The sequence below is a fragment of the Electrophorus electricus genome, chromosome 20 (genome assembly GCF_041902795.1).
Source record: "Electrophorus electricus isolate QZ-2024a chromosome 20, ASM4190279v1, whole genome shotgun sequence".
Classification (NCBI taxonomy): domain Eukaryota; kingdom Metazoa; phylum Chordata; class Actinopteri; order Gymnotiformes; family Gymnotidae; genus Electrophorus; species Electrophorus electricus.
This window is the reverse complement of record NC_137516.1, coordinates 3750096-3772620: the sequence shown is the minus strand read 5'-3', so window position 1 is coordinate 3772620 and position 22525 is coordinate 3750096. Positions and strand designations below refer to the sequence as shown.

Genomic DNA, 22525 nt, shown 5'->3' with positions numbered 1-22525 from the left:
CTTCAGGATCTTTTGGGCTAGACAGATATTACGTCTGCTGTTTTTACTGTTCAGTTCTCTCTACCAAACCTTGTCATTTTTCATGGGCCATTTTTATTCTAGTGAAAATCACAGATGTTTTCTTAAAACACTATAGGCTCCTGCAGTTCACCTGTTCACGCAGCCAGAACATGGGCTATATTTGCCAGGCAGCACATGTAATGTCACACCGATAAACATACAAGTTGTTCAGAATAAGAGCATCTGCCAAATGTCATGAAAGTAAATTATGCTGCATTCAATCTAAAAGTAATTATTCGATTCTGTTTAGTCCTTTAGTTATTTCCCATAAATGATCAGGTGTAGCTGTTCCCTTAAGCTACGTTTACTCAGTACACCCACAAACGCATTTGTTTAAACGTCTCCTTTCATCTGGTGTTTACAACATTTTGTCCATCTTGAGTCCTGACTTGAAATGCAGTTCTCCCAGATTAAACCTAATCCTATCCTAAAATGAATTTCCTGTTAATGCTTTTTGGTCCAAGACTGCCCTTAATCCCTGATCTCCGGTGCAGGGGTTTCTGGTGGTGGTTGGCTGCTAAGAACACAACAGAAGGTGCATGGTGGAGAATGTTCTATAATTGGTTTGAATTTAACACTAAAGATTTATTTCAATAGGAGGGACCATATTTAACAATACGCAAAAGGTTAACAACAACAACAAGTTAAATATTAACATTTTTTTAAAAGGGGCAGGAGTCAAAATGTAATGTATTATCCTGTATTATCTTAGAAGGTTTTAATCAGCACATCTGACCAAAACTACATAAAACACACCCTGTTCTGCTTAACTGTATCATACAGAAAAAACTGTCACACCACATGGTGGAGATTTCCTGGACGACAGTGTGTGTGTGCGCGCCAGACTAGTCACTGCAGAGACATGAACGGGGGGTGGGGGTCTGTGCTGAAGGCGGGGCTCCAGTGCAGTGGGCAGGGCTCTTCAGTCCTAAGAGGCCTTGCTCTTGGGAGCAGGCTCAGTCTCCTGCTCGTACTCTATCTCCACGTAAGGCCGTTTCTTCCTAACCGGTCCTTTGAGTGGAGTCTTTCCTTTTGACTTGGCCCCAGGCGACCCCTCCATCTCTTCCTCCGTTTCCTCTTCTTCCTCACTGGAGTCTCCTTCCTCTTCATCGCTGACCTTTAGGTTGTTCATATCCTGTGAAATGTGGGATTCTCTTAGTGCTCGGCGTTTGCGTCTGACCATGATGCTATTTTATATGCTGTGCCATACGTACATAGGCCATATCTGTTTGAGGTACAAAACCTAAATAGATACAAAAGGGAATCACCTCAAAATCGCTGAGGTCACTTTCTTCAATCTCGTCATCTGCAACAAATTCTCTCCTCCCTTTATCCTGCCAGCAGTCACACACACGCTAGGTCAGAATTTCAAAGGCACGACCCAACTTAAACACACATTTCTCCGTTGTTTCAAATTCAAAACACCACAGCAGGTGCATGTAACAATCAATCCAGCTTCACGATCACTTAGACGTCATTAGCAGTCACCGCATGCTAAACTAACACGGAAGGAAAGGGAAATTCTCTAAATACTGTTATAACCACCGAGTTCTACCTCATCCTCCCCTTCTTCATCATCCTCTTCCTCAGCTTCGGACTCGCTCTCCTCGTCCTGTTTCTCCAGGGCTTTATCAAAAGCGTGGATGGGGAAGTTGTAGATATCCCCATACTGACACAAAGGAAGGGACAAAACAGCGTTGGAAAGACGTTACTCAGACTGCCCCTAGCCACTCAACCACAGCGGGTCATGCCAAAGCTTCCGGCCCCAGCAGCGGAGGGGCCGCCTGTGGTAAAGTTCTTCTCACCGTGCCCTGCTTTAACCTCTCCAAGAGTTCCTTCTCTATGGCGTTGTCCAGCTGGGCAGCAATAAGGGCTTTTTCCTATAATAAAAAAATAAACGACAGAGGTGCCTCCATTTCTTTGACCAGACATGTCCACAATCAGTACAGAGAAGAAAGGATAAATGAATTCGCCCAATAAGGAGTTGCAAGATTCACACACCTCTCTCCTTTTTTCTCTCCTCTCTACTTTTCGGCTAAGTGGCACCAGTTTCCTCCTGCGAAGAAATGAACAGACTTGTTTTACATCTAGACAAGAAAGTGCAAACTCCTTCACCAACACCACTGGTTTACAGATTTGTTAAGCAGAATCCCCATTAGCTGCTGTGTAAGCTGCTGGCATCTGTCCGGTGTTCTAGTGTTCTCCTGCTCTCCAACTTTACAGTATCCGTAACATCAACCACACAACACAGGACATATTGAGCCATCTACAATATCCACAATGTAACACTAGACATGAAATCAACTGGCTGCTTTTACTAATTCTAACTAGGCTGCAGATAGATTAGTTGATGAGTATAAGAAAAGGAACTATAGGATCACAGAAAAAGAGAAAGACTATAAAACAATGGAAGAAGATGGTGGGTTGCACTCACTGTCTCTTCAGCGTGAGTTTGCGAATGCGAATGAGATACTGTGTGATCTTGGTGAAGCGCTGTTTGCACTTGTGCCGGTAATACCGAGGCCAGTAAATGAGGTTCTCGTCAATCTCCTGCAGGGCTCTCTCATAACACTCGCTCAGCTTCACCTGTGACAAAATGGCTGAACTGTACAGTGTGGCCAGAAAGCCACACTGTGCTGCACGCATTCTGCAACACGTCTGCGTAGGGGCTGAGCATGCTTCAAAACATTCACTGTCTGCATGATTTACACTTTGCCACTCATCTCTACAATTTATACTAAGATCTCTTATCCTGTGCAAATCAGTTATTACAGATGTCCTGTGGTACCGCACGCAGAAAATGCATCTCAAATAATTTACAACAAATTTACAAACACTTTAGAAAACAATTGCCTGTAATTTGATGTGATCCTGTTCTTTAGGTATGAAAAGGCATTATCTACCTTCTCCCACATGCGCGCTGGGAAGGCAGCTCTTTCAATAACCTTCATGTACAGGTAACACCGACCTAGGCACACAGAGAAGCCCGTTACACGTAGGATAAAATAACTCCTACAAGCGTGTCACGACCCTTCAAGTTTCAGATCCCACGTTAATAGAAGACATCTGGTGACATCTACACCCATGTGAGAGATCATACCTTTCTCCTCTCTAACGGTGGCATACTGGCTGTTAGCGAGTGGGCACGACTGGCGATTGCACAGACCGGTGGTGTTGTACTCGTTCCGGCAGAAATTTTTGGTCTTTGTTCTTCAAGGATTAAGTGCACACAGTGTAAAATTCATGACACTTTGCTAAAATACAAATTCTTTAAAAGACACATTTTACACAAAGAACACTTGCAATTATTACAACTTTAGACAGTTTTAGGTTTAGAAAAGAAGTGTGGTTACACTTACTTTACTTTATAGGAACAGAATTGCTTACTGCCTATAAGGTCCCATATTACCTTCAAAGAAACATTTGATTAGTTGTAAAAATGAGTAAATTAGTGAACAGTCGATCTGTAGCTGGTTTTTTATAGTTAGGTACCTTGGTATAGTTAGCTACCTGGTACCTGTTATGCTCTCACTGCTAGCCAGTAAATGCCGGTTACGTTGCCGTGGTCACTAGCTGGCTAACTTGAACCGAGACAGCGATATATCTAGCTAAATAAAACAGAAGTATTTCTAGTTACACGTACGTGGTGCATAACGTCTAAATGTAGTGTTTTTAAAATAGCGTCTATTGGAAAGTGCAGACCAGAAAGCATGTTAAACTAAGCAATCCAGCGTCGGCATAGCCGGCTGGCTACTTACATCGTCGTGCTGCATGGTGGATTATTCTGAGCTATAGTTGACCCTTTAGCATATAATGAAGTCAAAATCAACGTGATCCCTAAATTAATGCACAACCTCACTTTAAAACAGATAACCAACTTTCCCAAACTATAAACTATCACATGGCAACCCTAGGAAGCAGCCATATTGTACGAGTTTCTTCTTTGCGCCAGTTGCGCAGTCGGTGCATCGCGCACAGGCTGTGCATAGCGCCACCTGGCGACCAGTGTCCGTGAGTGCTTTTACACGGCGAAAGGAGAAACGCACATTATATTACCCCACGCAACCCTGCGCGTCTACGGACGCGTATCAAGGCCACTTCACTTCTGCGGTGGGGACGCTCCCGTTACACACGGAGAAAACGTACTTTTCAAGCTTTTAACTACATTTCTTCTACTTCTTTTAACTCCATAGAAATATTTTGGATTCAGACGGTTTATGCGCATGTCGTAACATGTAAGGCCGCGCATATCACAAAATTTGTGAATAAACCAATCATCATTATTTCTGAACCACAAGGATCGATGAGCCATGTGTTCCGTCCAAACACATAAATTCTCAAAGCGGTTTGCAAGAGGGTGTGCTAACTTCTATTTTTCTTTTGTCATGAATCCGAACGTCTTTTACACGATCACTACAGATCTGAGCTTTATAAACAGCGAATGACAACACAGAATCGTGAATACTATATAATTTATATCGTTTTAATAAAGACTTGAGTATTATGACAGATGCATTCTGGGTAATGAACTCAGCGACGCCGACACCCCCGCCCTCCATTTCCGGTAAGAAGAAAAGTCCCACTCTGCAGCAGACAATAATCAATATATGAAGTAAGAATTTAAACGAGAAAATGTTTTTATACAATACAAAGCCTTGATATTGCTTTATAACACACACACAGAGAGAGAGAGAGACAGACAGACAGAGAGAGAGAGAGAGAGAGAGCAGCAACGGTAAGCGTGAGGGAGTTTGTGCGGAGATGGTTACTTTCAAAGATAGACAAAAATGTTTTCAAAACAAGATGGGCTTGATACAGTCACCCTAGCAATCGACGTGAAATCGAAAAAGGATATTAAAGCTTGTGTGAATGTTGCAGAGAAGAACGCGCCTTTTGGAAGAGTAGAAAGTGCATAATCTTATAATAAATAAAGCTACTTGTACAAGAAAGGGATCATTACAGAAATCTTGCGAAATCAAATTCTCATACAACACATATGTTAATAATAAACGTTCCAGAAGGACAATTTAACTTGAATGCTTAATATCAGTCTAAATATCGTGAGGCAAAATTGTCACTTGAGCATTTTATTTTGTCGCCCGCGTCTGCACGCGCACATGCCCTGTTTCGTAGACGCTGCCTTGTTTTCCCAGCGTTACTGTGGCACGCGGGAAAGCCTCGCCCACGCTGGGAACTTTGGGATCTCTGGAGAAACGAAAGTAAAACGCTGACTTTCTCTGCTCAGTCTGTTTAACCTTGATGTTCATTGTAACATGGCCGAAGCGCTTCTAACAGTTAAGGACCTCGTCAGCTGCCCAGTTTGTCTGGATTTGCTGAAGGATCCGGTGACTGTTCCCTGTGGACACAGTTTCTGTCGGAGCTGTATTAATGACTGCTGGGATCAGGAAGATCAGAAGGGATCCTACAGCTGCCCTCAATGCAGACACACCTTCACTCCAAGACCGGATCTCAACAAGAACACCATGCTGGCTGAAGTGGCTGACACACTGAAGAAGACAAAACTCCAAGATGCTCCTCCTGTTGACTCCTGTGTTGGACCTGGAGATGTGGAGTGTGACGTCTGCACTGGAAGAAAACACAAAGCCGTCAAGTCCTGTCTGGTGTGTCTGCTGTCTTTTTGTGAAGCTCATGTTCAGACTCACTTCAAATGTCCTGCCTACAAGAAACACAAACTGGTTGAGGCCTCTGTGAATCTCCAGGAGAAGATCTGTCCTCATCATGACAAGCTCCTGGAGATTTTTTGCCGCACTGATCAGAAATGTATCTGTTACTTGTGTGTGATGGATGAGCACAGCAGTCACAAGACAGTCTCAGCGGCAGCAGAACGAACTGAGAAGCAGGTAAACATGTCATTTGTGTACTGGTTGGTCAAAATACCAAGTCATGTGCAAAGCAATACAGTCAATGAACTGCAGTGAACCAACACCAAAAATTAATATTATTATTTAAATATTTACTGTTTCTAAAACATTGCATGGTGTGCATTTAAGTTGCAAGTAAAGAAGTTAGAACCCACTAGAGTATAAATCAAATGTACAGAAAAGATGGTTCTGTCAGTTACAGTACAAAGAAATCTAATGTATTTTATATCCAGTTCAAAATGTGGTCAAATTGGATTTCAAATAATAGCTGTACTGTGACAAGTTCAGCATGTAAATGTGACGCACAGACCTTGTCTTATTTTGCTGCAGAAGCAGTTAGTAGAAACCCAGGGGGAGAACCAGCAGAGAGTCCAGCTCGGGGAAACAAAACTACATGAGCTGAAGCAGGCGATGGAGTCTCTCAGGGTGAGTACGAACCACAGGGGATGACAACAGCTGTCTGCTGGAAGAGCCATTTCAGCGCTGTGTTCTGGTCAGCGGATGAGAAGCCCAAGAATAGTCACTTTTCCAAACCCACCGCGCTCCACTGCGGGAGACTCTGGTAAGAGCTGGGAGAAACAGCCGCTTTAAAAAACACATCCTCTCTGTGTGTCTCATAACAGCGCTCTGCGCAGGTAGCAGTGGAGGACAGTGAGAAGCTGTTTACTGACCTGATTCAGTCTATTGAGCAAAGACGCTCTGAGGTGAAAGAGCTGATCAGAGCTCAGGAAAAGGCAGAACTGAATCACATTGAAGAACTCGTGAGTAAAGTGGAGCAGGAGATCGCTGATCTGAGAAGGAGAGATGCTGAGCTGGAGCAGCTTTCACACGTAGATGATCATATCCACTTCCTCCAGGTAACATTACTGGCTACACAAGGGTCATCTATCACAAGGTGTCTCCAACAGACCTCATCCGGTCTGTCCCAAATTACAAAATATTATGGTTTGTTGGACATGGACTGAGTGAAGTTTTGTACTTAATTGAAGTGCCAATGGTGAATTGATATTGGAAATTCATTTAAATGTAGGGTTAGACTTAATCTGAGTCTTGGAAACGGACCCCCGCAAGCTCTGAAAAACGAAGTCTCACTCCATGTATGTGTTTTCCTTGTGGTCTTTTTTTCTCTCCGTAGTGTTTTCTTTCTCTCTTTGCGCCTCCGGGATCTGCAGACTTGCGCTGTACCATGATTAGACCACATGTTTCCATAGAAGAACTGAGAAACCTTCTCTCTGGGCTGAAGGAACAAGTGGAAAAACTCAACAAGCCAGAACTAATCAAATTAGGAGGTGTGATTAATTATGTGAACTAATAATAATAACAGAACATTAAAAGAATATGAGAGCAAATAAATAAAAGAGCTTTAACAAATTACATATAAAGTGATTTAGAGTAAATATAAAAGACAAATTGAGAAAAACAGAGGTCTTAATGCAATATTGTATCAGTTCTGAGATGTTTTTTGAGGGTGCCAAGGTTGTCATGTCCAACTTTTCTAATAATGTTCTGCCTCTTGCTGTTTGCCTCATGATGCCCTATGTTTTTCTTGCCTCCTGCCCCCCAGGTGATACAACATCGTTTGGATTTGGGTTGGCATGTGGAATTTCATTTGCAGACATGGCAAATAATTTTGGAGAATTTACCTTTCAAAAAAAGGGTCAGTTGTTACTACAGTTCTCTTTATTTCAGTGACATGTGTTTATCCAATGAAAAAGCTACAATCTGAATTAATTAATTAAAAGTCACAATTGTATGTGGTTTTAAGTTTTGAGATTAAATTCTATACACATGCCACTCAAATCCCTACACAGGACTGCATTTAGACAACTGTTTTATGTGATGTTTACACTTTTTCACTTATCTGTTAAAGATTTAGTGTAAAAACCGGAAACCCATATACTATTCCTTGTTCTGATTGGATACACGTCTCCTGCATATGCCTTATAGAATTCTGACCCACTTCTGACTGTTAGTACCTGTTTTGATCAACCCAACCTAAATCGAAGCTTCGCACTGAGTGTGTGTGTGTGTGTGTGTGTGTGTGTGTGTGTGTGTGTGTGTGTGTGTGTGTGTGTGTGTGGTTTATACGGGAAGTTTCAAAATGGTAAGGTTCACTCAATAATCATATTATTACGGAAAATAACGAATCATAGAATATCTGAGGTAACTCGACATTTAGAAATTTGCACAGAACGTCAGTCTAGTATAAGAGCAGGAACTTGCTTACTGTATGCGTGTTGTGTATGCAGGAGTGCAACTACGGAAATGCAGAGAACTTGGTGCATTACGGACCCATGGCCACTAGTGGGCCTCAAGAATGGAAAAAAAAATCCTATATATTAATAATGATTTCTATTAATTTGCTAGAAAGACATCAAGTTCAGATAAAAAAACCTGTTGGTGTAGGACAAAGGTGTAAAATAAAAACAAAAACAAACTACGTTTAGCTAGCTGGACTTTCCCACTCTCCTCAAGGAACACACACAGCTATGTGTGTATGGGGAATATATGCAGAGTGAAGCTGGCACTGCTATTATACTTACTTCTAACTCAAAGTTTAATCAAAATACATAAATACACAAAATGCAAACATAGTCAGTACATTTAAAATGTAAATATAGTTGTGAAAAAGAGGCCAGAGAGAGAAAAGTGTAAGACTCTTAAAGAAAGATTTCAGCATACTCATACTAGCTTACCCATGCTCTCGTCTCCTTTAAGGGAGGGTGCAGAGAGAGGTCTTGCTCATACCTGTTAAACAAAGTATTGGAAATACAAGACTAATAACTGGGTACCTGCTGCTTTCTCAAACGTCAGAATTAGAAAACATGCCATCATGACCAGTTTTAAACCAGAAATCAATGAAACTGACTGTTTCTTGGGAGTGGGGTGGAATGTCAATGTGTAAATTAAACTGGAAGGCACTAATATATCCATCAATTCAGATATTGTGCTCTGTGTCTTTAAAGCATAATTCACAGTGGCTAGTGGGCGAGCTCACTTTTGCCTGAGCTACAACAGTCATTGTAGGCACACCTGTTACTATGAAAGTGTATACGCAAGCGGATATTCAAGCAGTGTGTAAGTGCAAGCAAATGTAACAGATGTGTGAACTAATAAGTTGGATCTGGTCACTTGGAACGTGCAGTGTGGAAATGCAGTCTATAAATGAGATTTGAGACAAAAGACTCAGATTTCAGACAGTTCAAACCATGTGTTTATGAGTAATTATTGCATAAATCCAGATCAATTTGTATGTAAATTCACTTTGTTTTTGTTTGTATCTTATACATGACATTTATTTTAATTGCTGGGCATATTCATGTTCTCCTAATTTATTTACAAATTTAGCATTTTAACTCTGAATATTTTTATTCTCCTGGGCGAGCAGTGACATCCCACAGTGAGGAAGAGGAGGAAGAAGGCAGCGGGGAAATCGATCCTAACAATGCCGACCTTTACAATAAGCCTGCTGTTGTTCTGCCTCAGGTGTGTGTGGTTGTCAGTGATCGTTTACAGTGAGCTCCAGAATCATTTGCCTTTAAAAACAGAATTCTGATCATTCTGAGTTTATGTACATATTTCTTGTACTGTTGAAAGGTCAGAGAAATTAAAAGCAGCAATTAAAAGGGACACAAATAGAATAAGTATTTAGTCATGTAATTGAAATTCATACAGTTTCTGGAAACTGCCACGTCCTGACGATGAGAGTACTTATTCCCAGGCTGAGGTGAAATCTGGAGAGGAGGACGAAGAGATTCTTTACAAAGAGAGGGTAAAGCTTTACAGATGGGACCGTAATTGTTTAGAGTGGAAAGAGCGAGGTGTTGGTGACATCAAAATCCTCTTCCACCCATTAAAAAAGACCTACCGTGTGCTTATGCGACGCGAGAAGGTTTTGAACGTGTGTGCCAACCACATCATTACTAAGACCATGGAACTGAAACCCATGACGACTAATTACAACGCGCTGGTTTGGACAGCTAACAACTATGCAGGTAGATGGACTGAAACAAAAAAATGTTACATGATCGTGCAGTTCAATTTTTATTCTGATATTCGATTTGTTGCTAAATTAGGATTTTAAAGCTTTAACATTCTTAATGTGCAAGTTCCCAATGTATGGGTTTTTTTCTTCCCATGGCAACACAGATGGGGATACTAAGATGGAGCAGTTTGCTGGCAAATTCAAAAGTGCAGAACTTGCTGACTCTTTCAGGAAAACGTTTACAGAATGTCAGAGTCGTATGGCTCAGGTAGACTTCTCCCAGTCTGACAGAATCACAGAACTTTCTAAACCAGGCAATCCGTTGGTATTTTTCACTGTCGCTGCTGATGGGGAGGTTATCGGCAAGATCACCATGGAACTTTTCAGACACGTTGTCCCCAAAACCGTAGAAAATTTCAGAGCTTTGTGCACTGGAGAGAAAGGCTTTGGCTACCGTAATTCAGTTTTCCACAAGATAATTCCTGACCTTATGTGTCAGGTAAGGATCAACTTTAATTTTTTGCTTTAATAGGCAGGTGTGTTTCAGCCTGTTTAGATGCCTGTTTTCACTGTTCATGTACACACATTTACTGATCATTTTTATAAGCTGAACTTGTTTGTGAGCAAATACAGTTCACCAATAGAACTTACATATTTTGTGTCAGGGTGGTGATATTACCAACCAGGATGGCACCGGTGGAAAGTCCATCTATGGAGACAACTTTGCGGATGAGAACTTTGAGGTAAAGCACACTGGAGAAGGCATCCTGTCCATGGTCAGTTGCGGCAGAGACACATACAACTCCCAGTTTCTCATCACCATGAAGAAATCTGAACATTTAGACTTCAAGCATGTTGTTTTTGGTTTTGTGAAAAATGGAATGGATGTTGTAAGACAAATGGGAGAACTGGGTTCTAAAAGTGGCAGGCCAAGTAAAATGATAACAGTTATAGATTGTGGACAGTTGTAATTATTTTCTTCAATTAGGGTTTTACCTGCTCTCTCTAACTGTTTATATATGTATATAAACTTTAAAAATATAATACATTTGCTGTGAAGTGTAAAAGTTTTTTTTTTTTATTCAAGTGTAATAGCATTGATGAAAAATTTGCTTGGGAGTGCTACCTTGTTACGTTATTATTGGAATGATAAGAATTATACTAACTTGTTTCAGAGTTCTTTGACACATTGTAACATCATTAAATTGCTGTTGTAAGGACCCAAATCTTATGCAGCCATTTATAAAAAGAAGTACATGTCTGTCTAGCCCAAAGAATACAAAGTACAAAATGACATGCTGAGCACAGCACAGCTGATGTTCACTAGAAAACGTGCAGGGAAAAGTTGCGGCTTGATATCAGATGAATGACCACGGAATGCCATTGCTATTCCTGCCTCATTCCAGCTCTGTATGTCTTAATATGTAAGAGATTTGTTCACAATCCCTTAAATGCAAATTACTCTGAAATTAAAATCAACCAGAAGACTGAGATCCAGCCATGATTCTGTAGCATAATAGAACATAAGATTGTGCTCGGACTGTATTGAAACCTTTGGCAATCTTCAAACAACAATGAACTGAACAGCAAATTCAGTGGTACCAGACTGCAACAGGAGTGCATAGCTTATTTGTGTGAGGTTTGACTTCAGCACTAGTCCGATGCAAAACAATGTGTGAGTGTGTGTATGGGTATGTATGTATGTGTGTGTGTGTGTGTATAAAAATGCTCATTTTGGAATCTGAATTGGAATTGGAGTTAGCCAGATCTGAGCCTACACAGGAGTTAAATGTGGGATATTCATAGAAATCCCTGGGTATCTATATTCTTTCCCTCTCCTTTGTACACACCTATAGCACACACACAATTTAGTAGTTAATAGTGGCCACTCCCACACAGTCATTCATTACTGGTGAAGTGAACATAAAAGAACATAAAAGTCTCCTTCATCTCAAAGTTGGTCATAAAATGGCAGAAGTCCTACTAACACCTCAAAACCTCGTCAGCTGCCCAGTCTGTCTGGATCTGCTGAAGGATCCGGTGGCTATTCCCTGTGGACACAGTTTTTGTCGGAACTGTATTAATGACTGCTGGGATCAGGAAGATCAGAAGGGATCCTACAGCTGCCCTCAGTGCAGACACACCTTCACTCCAAGACCGGATCTCAACAAGAACACCATGCTGGCTGAACTGGCTGACACACTGAAGAAGACAAAACTCCAAGATGCTCCTCCTGTTGACTCCTGTGTTGGACCTGGAGATGTGGAGTGTGATGTCTGCACTGGAAGAAAACACAAAGCCGTCAAGTCCTGTCTGGTGTGTCTGCTGTCTTTTTGTGAAGCTCATGTTCAGACTCACTTCAAATCTCCTGCCTACAAGAAACACAAACTGGTTGAGGCCTCTGTGAATCTCCAGGAGAAGATCTGTCCTCATCACGACAAGCTCCTGGAGATTTTTTGCCGCACTGATCAGAAATGTGTCTGTTACTTGTGTGTGATGGATGAGCACAGAAGTCACAAGACAGTCTCAGCGACAGCAGAACGAACTGAGAAGCAGGTAAACATGTCATTTGTGTACTGGTTGTAACTGGTTCTGCCACGCGTGTAAAGAAATTTAGTCAGTGAGCACTGACCAATAATATTTAAACGTGACATTATTGTGTCTCTAAAATTTTGTATGCTTTGTACAGACTTATTAAGATATACACTAACTTAGTTAAAGAACCAACTGGGGTACAAAAAGTAGAACTGCTTAAACTAAACTGTACGGTTCCGATATATACAATACAAATACAATAGATAAGTAGGTAAAGCAGGACACATATGTATTGATATCCGTTGCTTATTTAGGGTGATTCTACAGACATTGTCAATAAAACAGTCCAATGCTGAAACTCCAGAAGACAGAGAAACAAAAACAGAGAGCATAATAACGAAACTAAGCAAAACTACCCAGAACCTCAAGCATGGGTGACACAGAGAAATGCAAATAGAGAACCACAGTAATCAAATACGATGTCCCACCAAACAAGACAGGAAGACAAGGGATACATTTAAACAAACTGATGTAAGGGAAAAAAGATGCAGATAATGACAATAAACTGACAACAAAGAGAATTAAGAATTCATTGCTTTACTTAAACAGCATCTGAAAGCAGATTATAGTGATTTTTAAATGATGGTTGTAAAGTGACATGTTCAACATGGTTGTAAAGTGACATGTTCTGTGTTTTGCTACAGAAGCAGTTGGTGGAGACCCAGAGGAAAAACCAGCAGAGATTCCAGCAGAGAGAGAAGGATCTGAAAGAGTTAAAACAGATTATGGAGTCTTTTAGGGTACGTACTGACTAGAGAAGACAGCAGTAGTAAAGCTCTAACAGAAAGTCAGTCCTTTAAAGTACTCGGTTTGCTGTTTGCTCCAGACAGCCATCGAGGTGCAGTGACGGGAGACGTTCACATGAAAAGCTGAGCAAATTGGCTTCTTCACACTGACCTTCCCCCTTATTCCTGTCTCCTAACAGCGCTCTGCACAAACATCAGTAGAGGAAAGTGAGAGGCTGCTTACTGAGCTGATCCACCCCCTTGAGCAAAGACGCTCTGAGCTGAAAGAGCTGATCAGAGCTCAGGAAAAGGCAGAACTGAATCACACTGAAGAACTCGTGAGCAATGTGGAGCAGGAGATCGCTGATCTGAGGAGGAGAGATGCTGAGCTGGAGCAGCTTTCACACGTAGATGATCATATCCACTTCCTCCAGGTAACATCACCAGCTTTCTGATCCCATAGAGAAAAGGTGTCTGTCACAAAGCTTTCCCCATGCACCTCTTTACTTATATTAGGTCTTTACTTATATTAGGTCTTTACTTATATTAAGTCTTTACTTATATTAAGTCTTTACTTATATTAGGTCTTTACTTATATTCGACTGTGTTTGAGCTCTAAAAAGCTCAAACTTAGTCCATGTATGTGGTTTTTGTGTGTTTCCTTTCGTCTCTGTAGAGTTGGGGATCTCTCTCCATTCCTCCTGCATCAGCAGACTTACCCTGGAGCACAATCAGACCAGACTTCTCCATAGAGGAACTGAGGAACGCTCTCTCGGGGGTGAAGGAACAAGTGGAAATGTTCTGTAAGCTGGAGCTAGCAACTCTGGATGGAAACACAGCACATAAGCAGGTAAGTGTGTCTGAAGGGAACAGAGGAGTAACAGTGATTGGTCAGATGCAGAGCTGTCCTGATCATCCACACAGATTTGAGCAGGTGGAGTAAGGGCTGTGTACAGAAAGCCTGGTGGGATGTTGACAGTTGTAGGTTCATGACATGATGTAGTCTCATATGAAGTTTAGTTTCAACACATTCCTGAAAATGAATGACTTTTTACACTATTTGTTACATTATGGGATCCATTTCCACTGTTTATTACATTATGGAGACACAGTTTATTATATCATGGGGCCACATTACACCCTTTTTGGCCCAAGACTTTGTAAAATTTGGGGCCGCCCAAGATATTAAATATGCGATATAAAAACAATGCCAGCATAATGAATAGGTCAGAATTAAGTAATAAAATAGTACACATGCACTAATCCTGATGAAACAGGAAGACAAACAAAAAATAGGCACGCAATCTGAATATGATTATAACCCAACTGCAAATGATCACTAACTTCAGTGCTGACAGCACCCCCTTGTAGTGAATTATGTTAAACGTGAGTGAAAGTCACAAGCCATAAGGTGCCTCGCATCTAAAAATGACTTGACTAAATGTGAATTACATGGTTAATTTAGGAGTTTTGTATATTCTCTCATTAGTTCGTGATTGTTTTTCTTGCAGCAGATTTTGTTTGTGATCCCCATCATCAAATTTCCTAGCAATTACGATCATTTGCTACATTTTGCTAGCTCATCTGATGAATTAATTAAATAAAAATGATAACTTAGTAAATTAGCGTGATATTTTGGCACTCTCTATCTCATGGTGTGAGTAGAGGGGAAGTAAATAAAGAACAAGCAATTCAGACATTTTTTTAACTCATTGATTCCACTGTTCGAGAGATCACAGGCTGCAGTCTATGTAGCCTATTGGTATATCAGCCATGGCGATAACAGTACTGCTTTATACAATGAAGAGTTTAAAGATATTGAGGTAGCTCAGTGGTTAAGGTACTTGACTTGTAATTGGAAGGTTGCTGGTTCAAGCTGCCGCTCTTGGGCCCCTGAGCAAGACCCTCAAGTTGTAAATTGCTTTGGATAAAAGTGTCAGCTAAATTCCATAAATGTAAATATTGGGCCAGATTAAAAAATCTGGATGGTAACCACAAAATGTACAACACATATGGCATATAGATCTGGGGCTCCAATCAGTATGTGAGATAACTAAAATGTTAGTTTAAAATGGTGTAAAAAGTAATGAGCTCTGCCTACCAGCTTTTGCCAGCTAGTGGGGTAACTTTCTTTGCCCATTCATTAGATGACCTCAGTCATGCACTCACATTACTCTTCTGATTAATCTTAAACTCAAATTGCTTTATTGTATTGCTTGTGTTATCTGGTGTCTTACCTTGGAGCTGGACTCTGATATCTGTAAAGCTGGTTTATGATGACGCTTGTCAACTTTAGGTTTATCATGGTTTAAAAAAAAAAAAGAAAGTTCATTTAAATCGTCTTAAATTTTACAAGCTTGCCCATGTATCATTCAGTTCAAATGCACTTATATTACTTTCCATAATAGGCGTCATCACAAGCCAGACATCAGAGTCCAACTGCAAGGCAAGACGCCACATATCCCAAGCAAAACAAAAAAAGCAATTTGAGTTTAATATTAATCGGAAGAAAGGAATGAGTAATGAGAGAGCATAACTGAGGGCATTGAAAAAGAGTGAGTGAGAATCAAGTCTGTCATGGTTATGTCAGAGAGTGATACTGCTGTAATTGGGGAGCACAAAACAGTCACAAACCGGACAGAACAAAAGCTGACATTTCTAGCCAAAGGTTTCAGTCTCCTCAGCAGGGTGAATGAGTGATCATACAGCTGAGGACTTTGTCAAGCACAGCAGAGATGTCTCTGCCACATGCAGGTGACTCCATTGTGGTAGGGATTGACTTGACCAAGAACACACACACACACACACACACACACACACACACACACACACACTCACACGCACGCACGCACACACACACTCACGCACGCACGCACGCACGCACACACACACACACACACACACACGCGCGCGCGCACACACACACACATGCATGCACGCACGCACACACTCGCACACGCACACGCACACGCACACACACACACACACACACATACACACACACACACACACACACACACACACACACACACACACTCTCTATTCCTCTCTCTCCCTGCCCACAGCAGTCTGAGGGCAGTGGGTTGATAGATGAGGGGTTGGCCATAGTGGAGCTCTACATCACCAAGCTGAAGTCAGAGCTGAAGACCACGATGAAGCCCTGTAAGCAGCTGGAGGCCCGTCAGGCCGACAGTGACGAGGAGCTCGCCGTCTGCCAGCTGCGCGTATCCCAGGTAACGCACACCTGCTCCCGTTCTCTTAATCAGCTTCACCCCTCTAGTGACAAATACAGCATTATCCCTACAGGATGCCGTCAGTAAACGATCTTTAGGGGAGTTGTCTGTCTATTCAGCATGAGGCTACGATAAAGTCTCTGAAGGAGCACCTGCAGAACATGGAGCAGAAGAACAGGGATCTGGAGGAGAATGTGGACTTACTAAATGAAGCGCTGTTCAAGATTAGCACTCAGGGTACACATACGTACACATTCATCCCCCAATGCCCCCACATAGCCACATACACTCACACACAACTAAGTCAAGAGTAGCACTCAGGGTACACACACACAGCTAAAGGTCAAGATACACACACACACACACACACACACACACACACACACACACAAATAGAGGTCAAGATTAGCACTCAGGATGCAAACTCAACCCGTATATGTCCTTACATATTACTCAATACTGCACACACTTTTTTACACAGTATAACCTTCAGAGCCATTGTAATGTTTTGTGTGTGCGTGTGCAGAGAAAGCCTATGTCCTGGTGAAGGAGAATGAGAATCTGAGCACTAATGAGCTGAAGGTAAGACCCATGTGCACAGGCTCAGTGAGTTTTGCTTTCACTGTGATGGTCAGTATTGATTTAGATGCAGTATTTCACAGTTCAGAATAATTAAAAAATTAATTGTTTTGGTTCCCTTTTCCTGATTTTCAATACTGGCATGATGGTGTATTACCCAACTGTCACTAATAGGACTGTGTGCGTCTGTGCATGCATTTCTGTGTTTGTCTGTATGTGTGTTTTTGTGTGTGTGTGTGTGTGTGTGAATGTGTTTGTGCTTTTGTAGGAGGTGGCGGAGAAACAGATTCAAAGTTACAGAGATGCACATCGGAAGCAGATCAGCAGCTGGAGAGATGAACTGGACAACAAAGACCAACTCATCAGTGAACTACAGGAGTATGACACCACATACACACACTCACACTCACACCACACACACTCACACACACACCACACACACTCACACACTCACGCTCACACCACACACACTCACACACACACACACACACACACACCACACTCACACCACACTCACACCATACACACACACACACACACACACACACCGCACACACACACACACACACACACACACACCGCACACCACACACACACACACACATACACACACTCACACACACACACCACACACACACACACACACACACACACACACTCACACACACACACACACACACACACACACACACACACACATACACCACACACACACACTCACACTCACACACACACACACACACACACACACACACTCACACACACACACCACACACACTCACACACACACACACACACACATACACCACACACACACACTCACACTCACACACACTCACACACACACACACTCACACACACACCACACACACTCACACACACACACACACACACACACACACTCACACACACACAACACACACTCACACACACACACACCACACACACTCACACACACACACACATACACACACACACACACACACACACACACACACACACACACACACACACACACCATGGAGGCTCATGTCAGCGAACAAGAGTAAGATGTATACACAGACATGCACAGTGACCAACTCATAACACTCACCAGGGTTCAGCAGACTGTGAAAAGCTGAACCGAAAACAGTGCCTTTGTATTACCTCTTTGCATACAGACTACAGATGACTCTTCATTCATTAATGAATACTTCCCTCCTGCTCCTTCTCTCTCTCTCGCTCTCCCTCCCTCCCTATGTCTTTTTAGTTTAAATCAGATCATCGTGTTGAAACAAGAGCGTTTGAGAGTCGAAAACTTAAAACTCAAATCTGCTGACCAAGACAAGAGTCAAAGACTGCACAAACTCACGTGTGGTGACACACACACACACACACACACACACACACACACACACACACACACACACACACACACACACACTCATGCAGCCATTCGTGAATTCTTGCAAATGACATTAGGAGGACTGGGTGGGGCTAGAAGGGGTAGTTTTTTTCACAAATTATCTTGTCTCGTACAGTTTAGCAAAGATGACAAAAGGAAATATTTTTATACAGGTTACCTAGTGCTTTAAATGGTGTGTGTGTGTGGTTGTGTGTTACAGTGTGATGCAGGACCATGGGGAGCAGGCCAGGCAGGATCTGACAGGTTTGGAACACAAAGTGGTCAGTTTATGAAATTGTGGTTCATTTAGAGGGTGAAGAAGAAATCACCAGTTTGAAATTATACCGGAATATAAACTCCGTGTGTGTGTTCATTCTAATTTGTAGGCTGAACAACTGCAGACTCTTAAAAATCTTCAGAAGCTGTTTGTTCAAAATCTGGCAACCAAGGTATTAAAATGATAGAATGAATTTCTCTTTTCCTCTTGCATCATGTTAATAAATGGGCAATTGAAAAAATTCACTACAAATATAGAAGTACTATACTTCTTGGTACTGTAGAAATATACACAGTGACTGGATTGTGTGTGTGTGTGTGTGTGTGTGTGTGTGTAGAGTGCAGGGATGGACTCGGATGACACTGGAGGCAGTTCCGCACAGAAGCAGAAGATCTCTTTTCTGGAAAACGACCTAGAACAGCTCACCAAGGTCTACAAGCAGGTAAACTATGTACACTTATGTGTGTGTACAATTGGAAATGCAGGGACATATTCTTGTCCTTTATTGTACAGGAAGATCAACAGACTTTCAGCAGTTTTTCTATGTTAATATAATGTAAATATATCTATCGTTCATCAAACCTGTTATTCTTTGATTTTTTTAGCTCTCTCCCCTTCTCTAAGTTGCTTTCCTAAATGCTCTCTCTCTCTCTCTCTCTCTCTCTCTCTGTTGTAATGTCTCTCTCGGCTTTAATGTCCCCTCATGCAGCTGGTTCGGGACAACGCAGACCTGTGCTGTGAGCTGCCCAAGCTGGAGAAAAGTCTGCTGGCCAAGGCCGAGAGGGTTAAGACTCTGGAGCTGGCACTGAGAGAAGCCAAGGAGAACGCCGTGCGCGACCGCAAATGCTACCAGCAGGAGGTGGACCGCATCAAAGAAGCCGTCAGAGCCAAGGAACTGGTTTGCAGAGGAGTCAACGCACAGATCGTTCAGCAGAAACACACGCCGGTGTGTGCGCAGGCTCTGCACAGATTGGGGCGCTTGAACACACACACACACACACACACACACACACGCACGCATGCAGGCACACACACACACACCACGAATTGTGCATGTGGTGGTGAAGTAGTCTGCGTTTTACAAATACGTTGCTGACACTCACGTACACATTTCCTGAAAAAAGTTCACATGCTGATTGTCTTGCTCGCTCTCATCTCTTTCTCCATCCCCCTGCTTGTAGCCTGTAGCCCAGCCCAGCCAGCTGGGCGACAGCCTGTCCGTGGCTGGGGGAAAGGGGGGCATCCCATGCATGAGAGGAGAAGGAACCCTGCACCTGAAGAAAATCAACAAAAATTAAACGTGCTGTTTAAGAGGTTCACGCAGACACCTAATAGAGCAATGTTAGAATAGAGAGGGAGAGACGGAAAAAGGCCGAAAGACGAGGAAAAGACGTTTGTCTTAGTAATACAAGAGTAATACAAAATAGTAGAGCAGTACTCCACTCCAACATTCCCAAGAGTTGGTTTACATACCAACATTTCCAGCTGATTGAGAGAAAGGTCATCATTTTGCCGATTTCTAAAACAGTTATGTTTCAAAGATTCTTTGAGGTAGCTTTTCTGGCATTGTGTTGTATTGCCAAATTTTTAACTGTACTAGCTTGGCTCGTTCTTGTGAAACTGGGCCCTCCTTGCAATATCGCAGAAAAACGGTTACGATAGCGATGTTTGTTTATTAGATAGATGATTTTTCAAAAAAACACACAAGTACATCAAACAGGAAAAATGGAAGTGAAGGAAAAGGCAGAAGTCCATTTTTGTTGGGTTAAAATTCTTTCTCTGTCTTACGCCACCTCACCTAGCTGAAGACAGGATTTGCTTATTCTCCACTAAGGATGCAGGATGCGAATATCACCATGGAAACCTTTCATTCCGTTTACATCATCTCTCTCACCAGTATATTTGGAAAGAGTTTAAATATAAATATTCATGGACTGTATTTCCACTTTCCTGTATTTCTTCTAATGTCAAAAACAACTAGCAAATTATTTTAGCGAAAACAGCCGTTTGACCATTTGTGGCCTGTGCTCATCTGATTTGCATGTTGCTGAGTTCACTTCTCTATTGCTGGTTTTGTCTTGCTACTCTGCACCACACTGAGTCAGTTGCATGTTGCATTTGTCAGTGCAAACACAGGCAAACATAAACGATCACAGACCTCTGGCTGCTTTCTGAACTGATCTACTGTTCCACTTGTTTCAGTTAATGTCTAGCATGATTAATATTGTCTGTTCAGCTACTTGAACTAAAGAAGAGTGATCTGAAGGGAAACCAGTGTGGAGCAGTTTACTAGATTTGTGTCCTCTTAGTTGAAAATGGCTGAACTGAGCGTTTACCACTACAGTTGGGGTGTTGTATATCGACCGTAACTGTAATGGAGGTTTTGAAGCATATGATGGTTGATTGTTTCGACTAAGTAATTAAAGGTTTTGGAAAAAAAACAAACAAAAATGTCAGAATAGTAAACTGATGTGGTGAGTATTCAAACATGAATTAAATTAATAAAACTTGCTTTAAAATCAATGTTTATTTTAAAACTTGAGGACTGGAACTGTTTATTTTAAAACATGATCACTGGAGCCTGTTCAGAAAAACTTCACTGGAGACCTGGTGGAGAAGCTGGTCTAGACTGAATGAACATGTTCTGTAGTTGTTCAAAGCAAAATTCAGAGCAATAAGTAAAATCTTTAAAATACAAAATTAAATTAAATCTTATTCCCTGTTTAAATCAACTATCAACTAGCTTTTGAGACAGCTAGTTGATTTACCAGAATGCTTTTTATGGGCAGGTCTTCTTAGTCTTAATATTGGGCAGATGTATTATTGGGCAGAGGTATTATTGGGCAGATGTTCTTCTAATGTTGGCTTTGACAAATAAACCATTTTTAAATACCAGTTCTGTCCACTACAATGAGATTGAGGACTGTGTTACTGATTGTGACATATGATAAAAATGGTCACAGTATTTTTCACTAAGTTGGGGATAGGGTAGCGTTTTTTAAAAATTGATTTATTCTGTAACCCAAAGTAACTGTAAAAGGGAATCATAAGTGGGAGAAGGGCACAAATGAAGAGTTCTGATTGGAGGAGGAAGTGAGAGGGATTACCTAAATGATGTTGCCTTTTACTAAAAGCACTGCAGGATGTGCATGTATGTGTGAGTAAGCGCTTATGATGAAACTTGATGTCCCCGTCTCACTGTTCAGTTATTTGAACACTGTTAATCATTAATCAAGCTTTGTCTCTTCTCCATGTAGCTTGTAAACACTGGAGCGAGACGTTGTTTCATCTTCCTAGTATAACACGCATCAACAGTACAGCACCACAGGAAGGACTACTTAGATGCAAATGAACAACCCAACAGTACAAGTTATGGTAAATAAAGGGGTAAATGTAATGAAGATATCAACATCAAAGTTAGTGGTAGAACTACAATTATTATTAGCTGAAAATAATATGGTACATAAATCAATAATTTATTAATTAAAATAACAGTAGATAAACAGTCAAATTACAACATGAAAATCCATTTATGTTAAGTAATAACATGGAAGAATGCTGTGATGAGAAATTAATGTATTTTAAAAAGCATAAATTAGTGTATAAAAAAATGTTGGCTTTTGAATAATTAAAAAAATTATCAGTATGGAAATGAAAAAAAATTAAGTAGTGGGTTCGTTGGTCTTCTCATATTCAGCAGTGCAGTTTATAACTTTATATGAAGCAGGTTACATTTCTACAGTATGGACCTTACTAAACATATGGTAGATTGTGTAAGATAACTTTGTGTTTGTGTAAAACTCAT

The 22525-nt window shown here is 41.4% G+C and overlaps 4 protein-coding genes and 1 non-coding gene across 9 annotated transcripts; 3 read left to right on the top strand and 2 right to left on the bottom strand.

Annotated features, from left to right (window-relative positions):
- Positions 1–624: 624 nt before the first annotated feature.
- On the bottom strand, positions 625–4078 carry mak16 (MAK16 homolog (S. cerevisiae)). The gene is made up of 10 exons (XM_027030301.3): positions 3819–4078; positions 3420–3469; positions 3161–3270; positions 2964–3028; positions 2495–2646; positions 2062–2116; positions 1866–1940; positions 1616–1729; positions 1329–1394; positions 625–1195 (listed from the first exon to the last, which is right to left on the bottom strand). The coding sequence occupies exons 1-10, from the start codon at positions 3831–3833 to the stop codon at positions 989–991; spliced, it is 909 nt and encodes a 302-aa protein (XP_026886102.1). The 5' UTR covers positions 3834–4078; the 3' UTR covers positions 625–988.
- A 186-nt stretch (positions 4079–4264) lies between these two features.
- Positions 4265–4361, bottom strand: LOC113590253 (small nucleolar RNA U13). Its single transcript, XR_003412083.2, has one exon. It is a non-coding gene; the product is annotated as a small nucleolar RNA U13 (small nucleolar RNA).
- Positions 4362–4606: 245 nt separating this feature from the next.
- On the top strand, positions 4607–11147 carry LOC113590242 (E3 SUMO-protein ligase RanBP2-like). Of its 5 annotated transcripts, none has more exons than XM_081703095.1 (9): positions 4609–5921; positions 6273–6368; positions 6566–6799; positions 7078–7231; positions 7507–7599; positions 9331–9428; positions 9664–9937; positions 10092–10463; positions 10593–10719. In XM_081703095.1, exons 1-8 carry the CDS (start codon positions 5334–5336, stop codon positions 10454–10456), a joined length of 1902 nt encoding a protein of 633 aa, XP_081559221.1. In that variant the 5' UTR covers positions 4609–5333; the 3' UTR covers positions 10457–10463; positions 10593–10719. The 5 variants fall into 5 exon arrangements, with proteins under 5 accessions (XP_081559222.1, XP_081559221.1, XP_035392417.1 ...); XM_035536524.2 differs by having other exon boundaries at positions 4611–5921; positions 10092–10426; positions 10593–11147; XM_081703097.1 differs by lacking the exons at positions 4609–5921; positions 6273–6368 and adding an exon at positions 6375–6504 and having other exon boundaries at positions 6578–6799; positions 10092–10426; positions 10593–11147.
- Positions 11148–11765: 618 nt separating this feature from the next.
- LOC113590250 (uncharacterized) lies at positions 11766–18668 on the top strand. Its single transcript, XM_081703837.1, has 9 exons — positions 11766–12483; positions 13167–13262; positions 13448–13693; positions 13924–14097; positions 16316–16480; positions 16600–16717; positions 17007–17062; positions 17328–17424; positions 18664–18668. The coding sequence occupies exons 1-9, from the start codon at positions 11896–11898 to the stop codon at positions 18666–18668; spliced, it is 1545 nt and encodes a 514-aa protein (XP_081559963.1). The 5' UTR covers positions 11766–11895.
- LOC113590234 (kinesin-1 heavy chain-like) lies at positions 13935–22373 on the top strand. Its single transcript, XM_081703098.1, has 9 exons — positions 13935–14097; positions 16313–16480; positions 17007–17062; positions 17328–17437; positions 18664–18724; positions 18830–18892; positions 19058–19162; positions 19430–19666; positions 19902–22373. The coding sequence occupies exons 5-9, from the start codon at positions 18668–18670 to the stop codon at positions 20016–20018; spliced, it is 579 nt and encodes a 192-aa protein (XP_081559224.1). The 5' UTR covers positions 13935–14097; positions 16313–16480; positions 17007–17062; positions 17328–17437; positions 18664–18667; the 3' UTR covers positions 20019–22373.
- The last annotated feature ends 152 nt before the right edge of the window (positions 22374–22525 follow it).

What these genes read in the sequence shown, in the direction of transcription:
- mak16 (XM_027030301.3), bottom strand. An exon ending in TTCTGTTCCTATAAAGTAAA is followed by an intron (nt 3,271 to 3,419) that starts GTAAGTGTAACC and finishes TAATCCTTGAAG; the next exon opens with AACAAAGACCAAAAATTTCT. An exon ending in CAGCGCGCATGTGGGAGAAG is followed by an intron (nt 2,647 to 2,963) that starts GTAGATAATGCC and finishes ATTTTGTCACAG; the next exon opens with GTGAAGCTGAGCGAGTGTTA.
- LOC113590234 (XM_081703098.1), top strand. Translation starts at nt 18,668, where the DNA reads ATGCAGGACCATGGGGAGCAGGCCAGGCAGGATCTGACAGGTTTGGAA. An exon ending in CAGGTTTGGAACACAAAGTG is followed by an intron (nt 18,725 to 18,829) that starts GTCAGTTTATGA and finishes TCTAATTTGTAG; the next exon opens with GCTGAACAACTGCAGACTCT. An exon ending in TTCAAAATCTGGCAACCAAG is followed by an intron (nt 18,893 to 19,057) that starts GTATTAAAATGA and finishes GTGTGTGTGTAG; the next exon opens with AGTGCAGGGATGGACTCGGA.
- LOC113590242 (XM_035536524.2), top strand. Translation starts at nt 5,334, where the DNA reads ATGGCCGAAGCGCTTCTAACAGTTAAGGACCTCGTCAGCTGCCCAGTT. An exon ending in ATTTACCTTTCAAAAAAAGG is followed by an intron (nt 7,600 to 9,330) that starts GTCAGTTGTTAC and finishes CTGGGCGAGCAG; the next exon opens with TGACATCCCACAGTGAGGAA. An exon ending in CTGCTGTTGTTCTGCCTCAG is followed by an intron (nt 9,429 to 9,663) that starts GTGTGTGTGGTT and finishes ACTTATTCCCAG; the next exon opens with GCTGAGGTGAAATCTGGAGA.
- LOC113590250 (XM_081703837.1), top strand. Translation starts at nt 11,896, where the DNA reads ATGGCAGAAGTCCTACTAACACCTCAAAACCTCGTCAGCTGCCCAGTC. An exon ending in CAGAACGAACTGAGAAGCAG is followed by an intron (nt 12,484 to 13,166) that starts GTAAACATGTCA and finishes GTTTTGCTACAG; the next exon opens with AAGCAGTTGGTGGAGACCCA. An exon ending in TCCTCCAGGTAACATCACCA is followed by an intron (nt 13,694 to 13,923) that starts GCTTTCTGATCC and finishes TCGTCTCTGTAG; the next exon opens with AGTTGGGGATCTCTCTCCAT.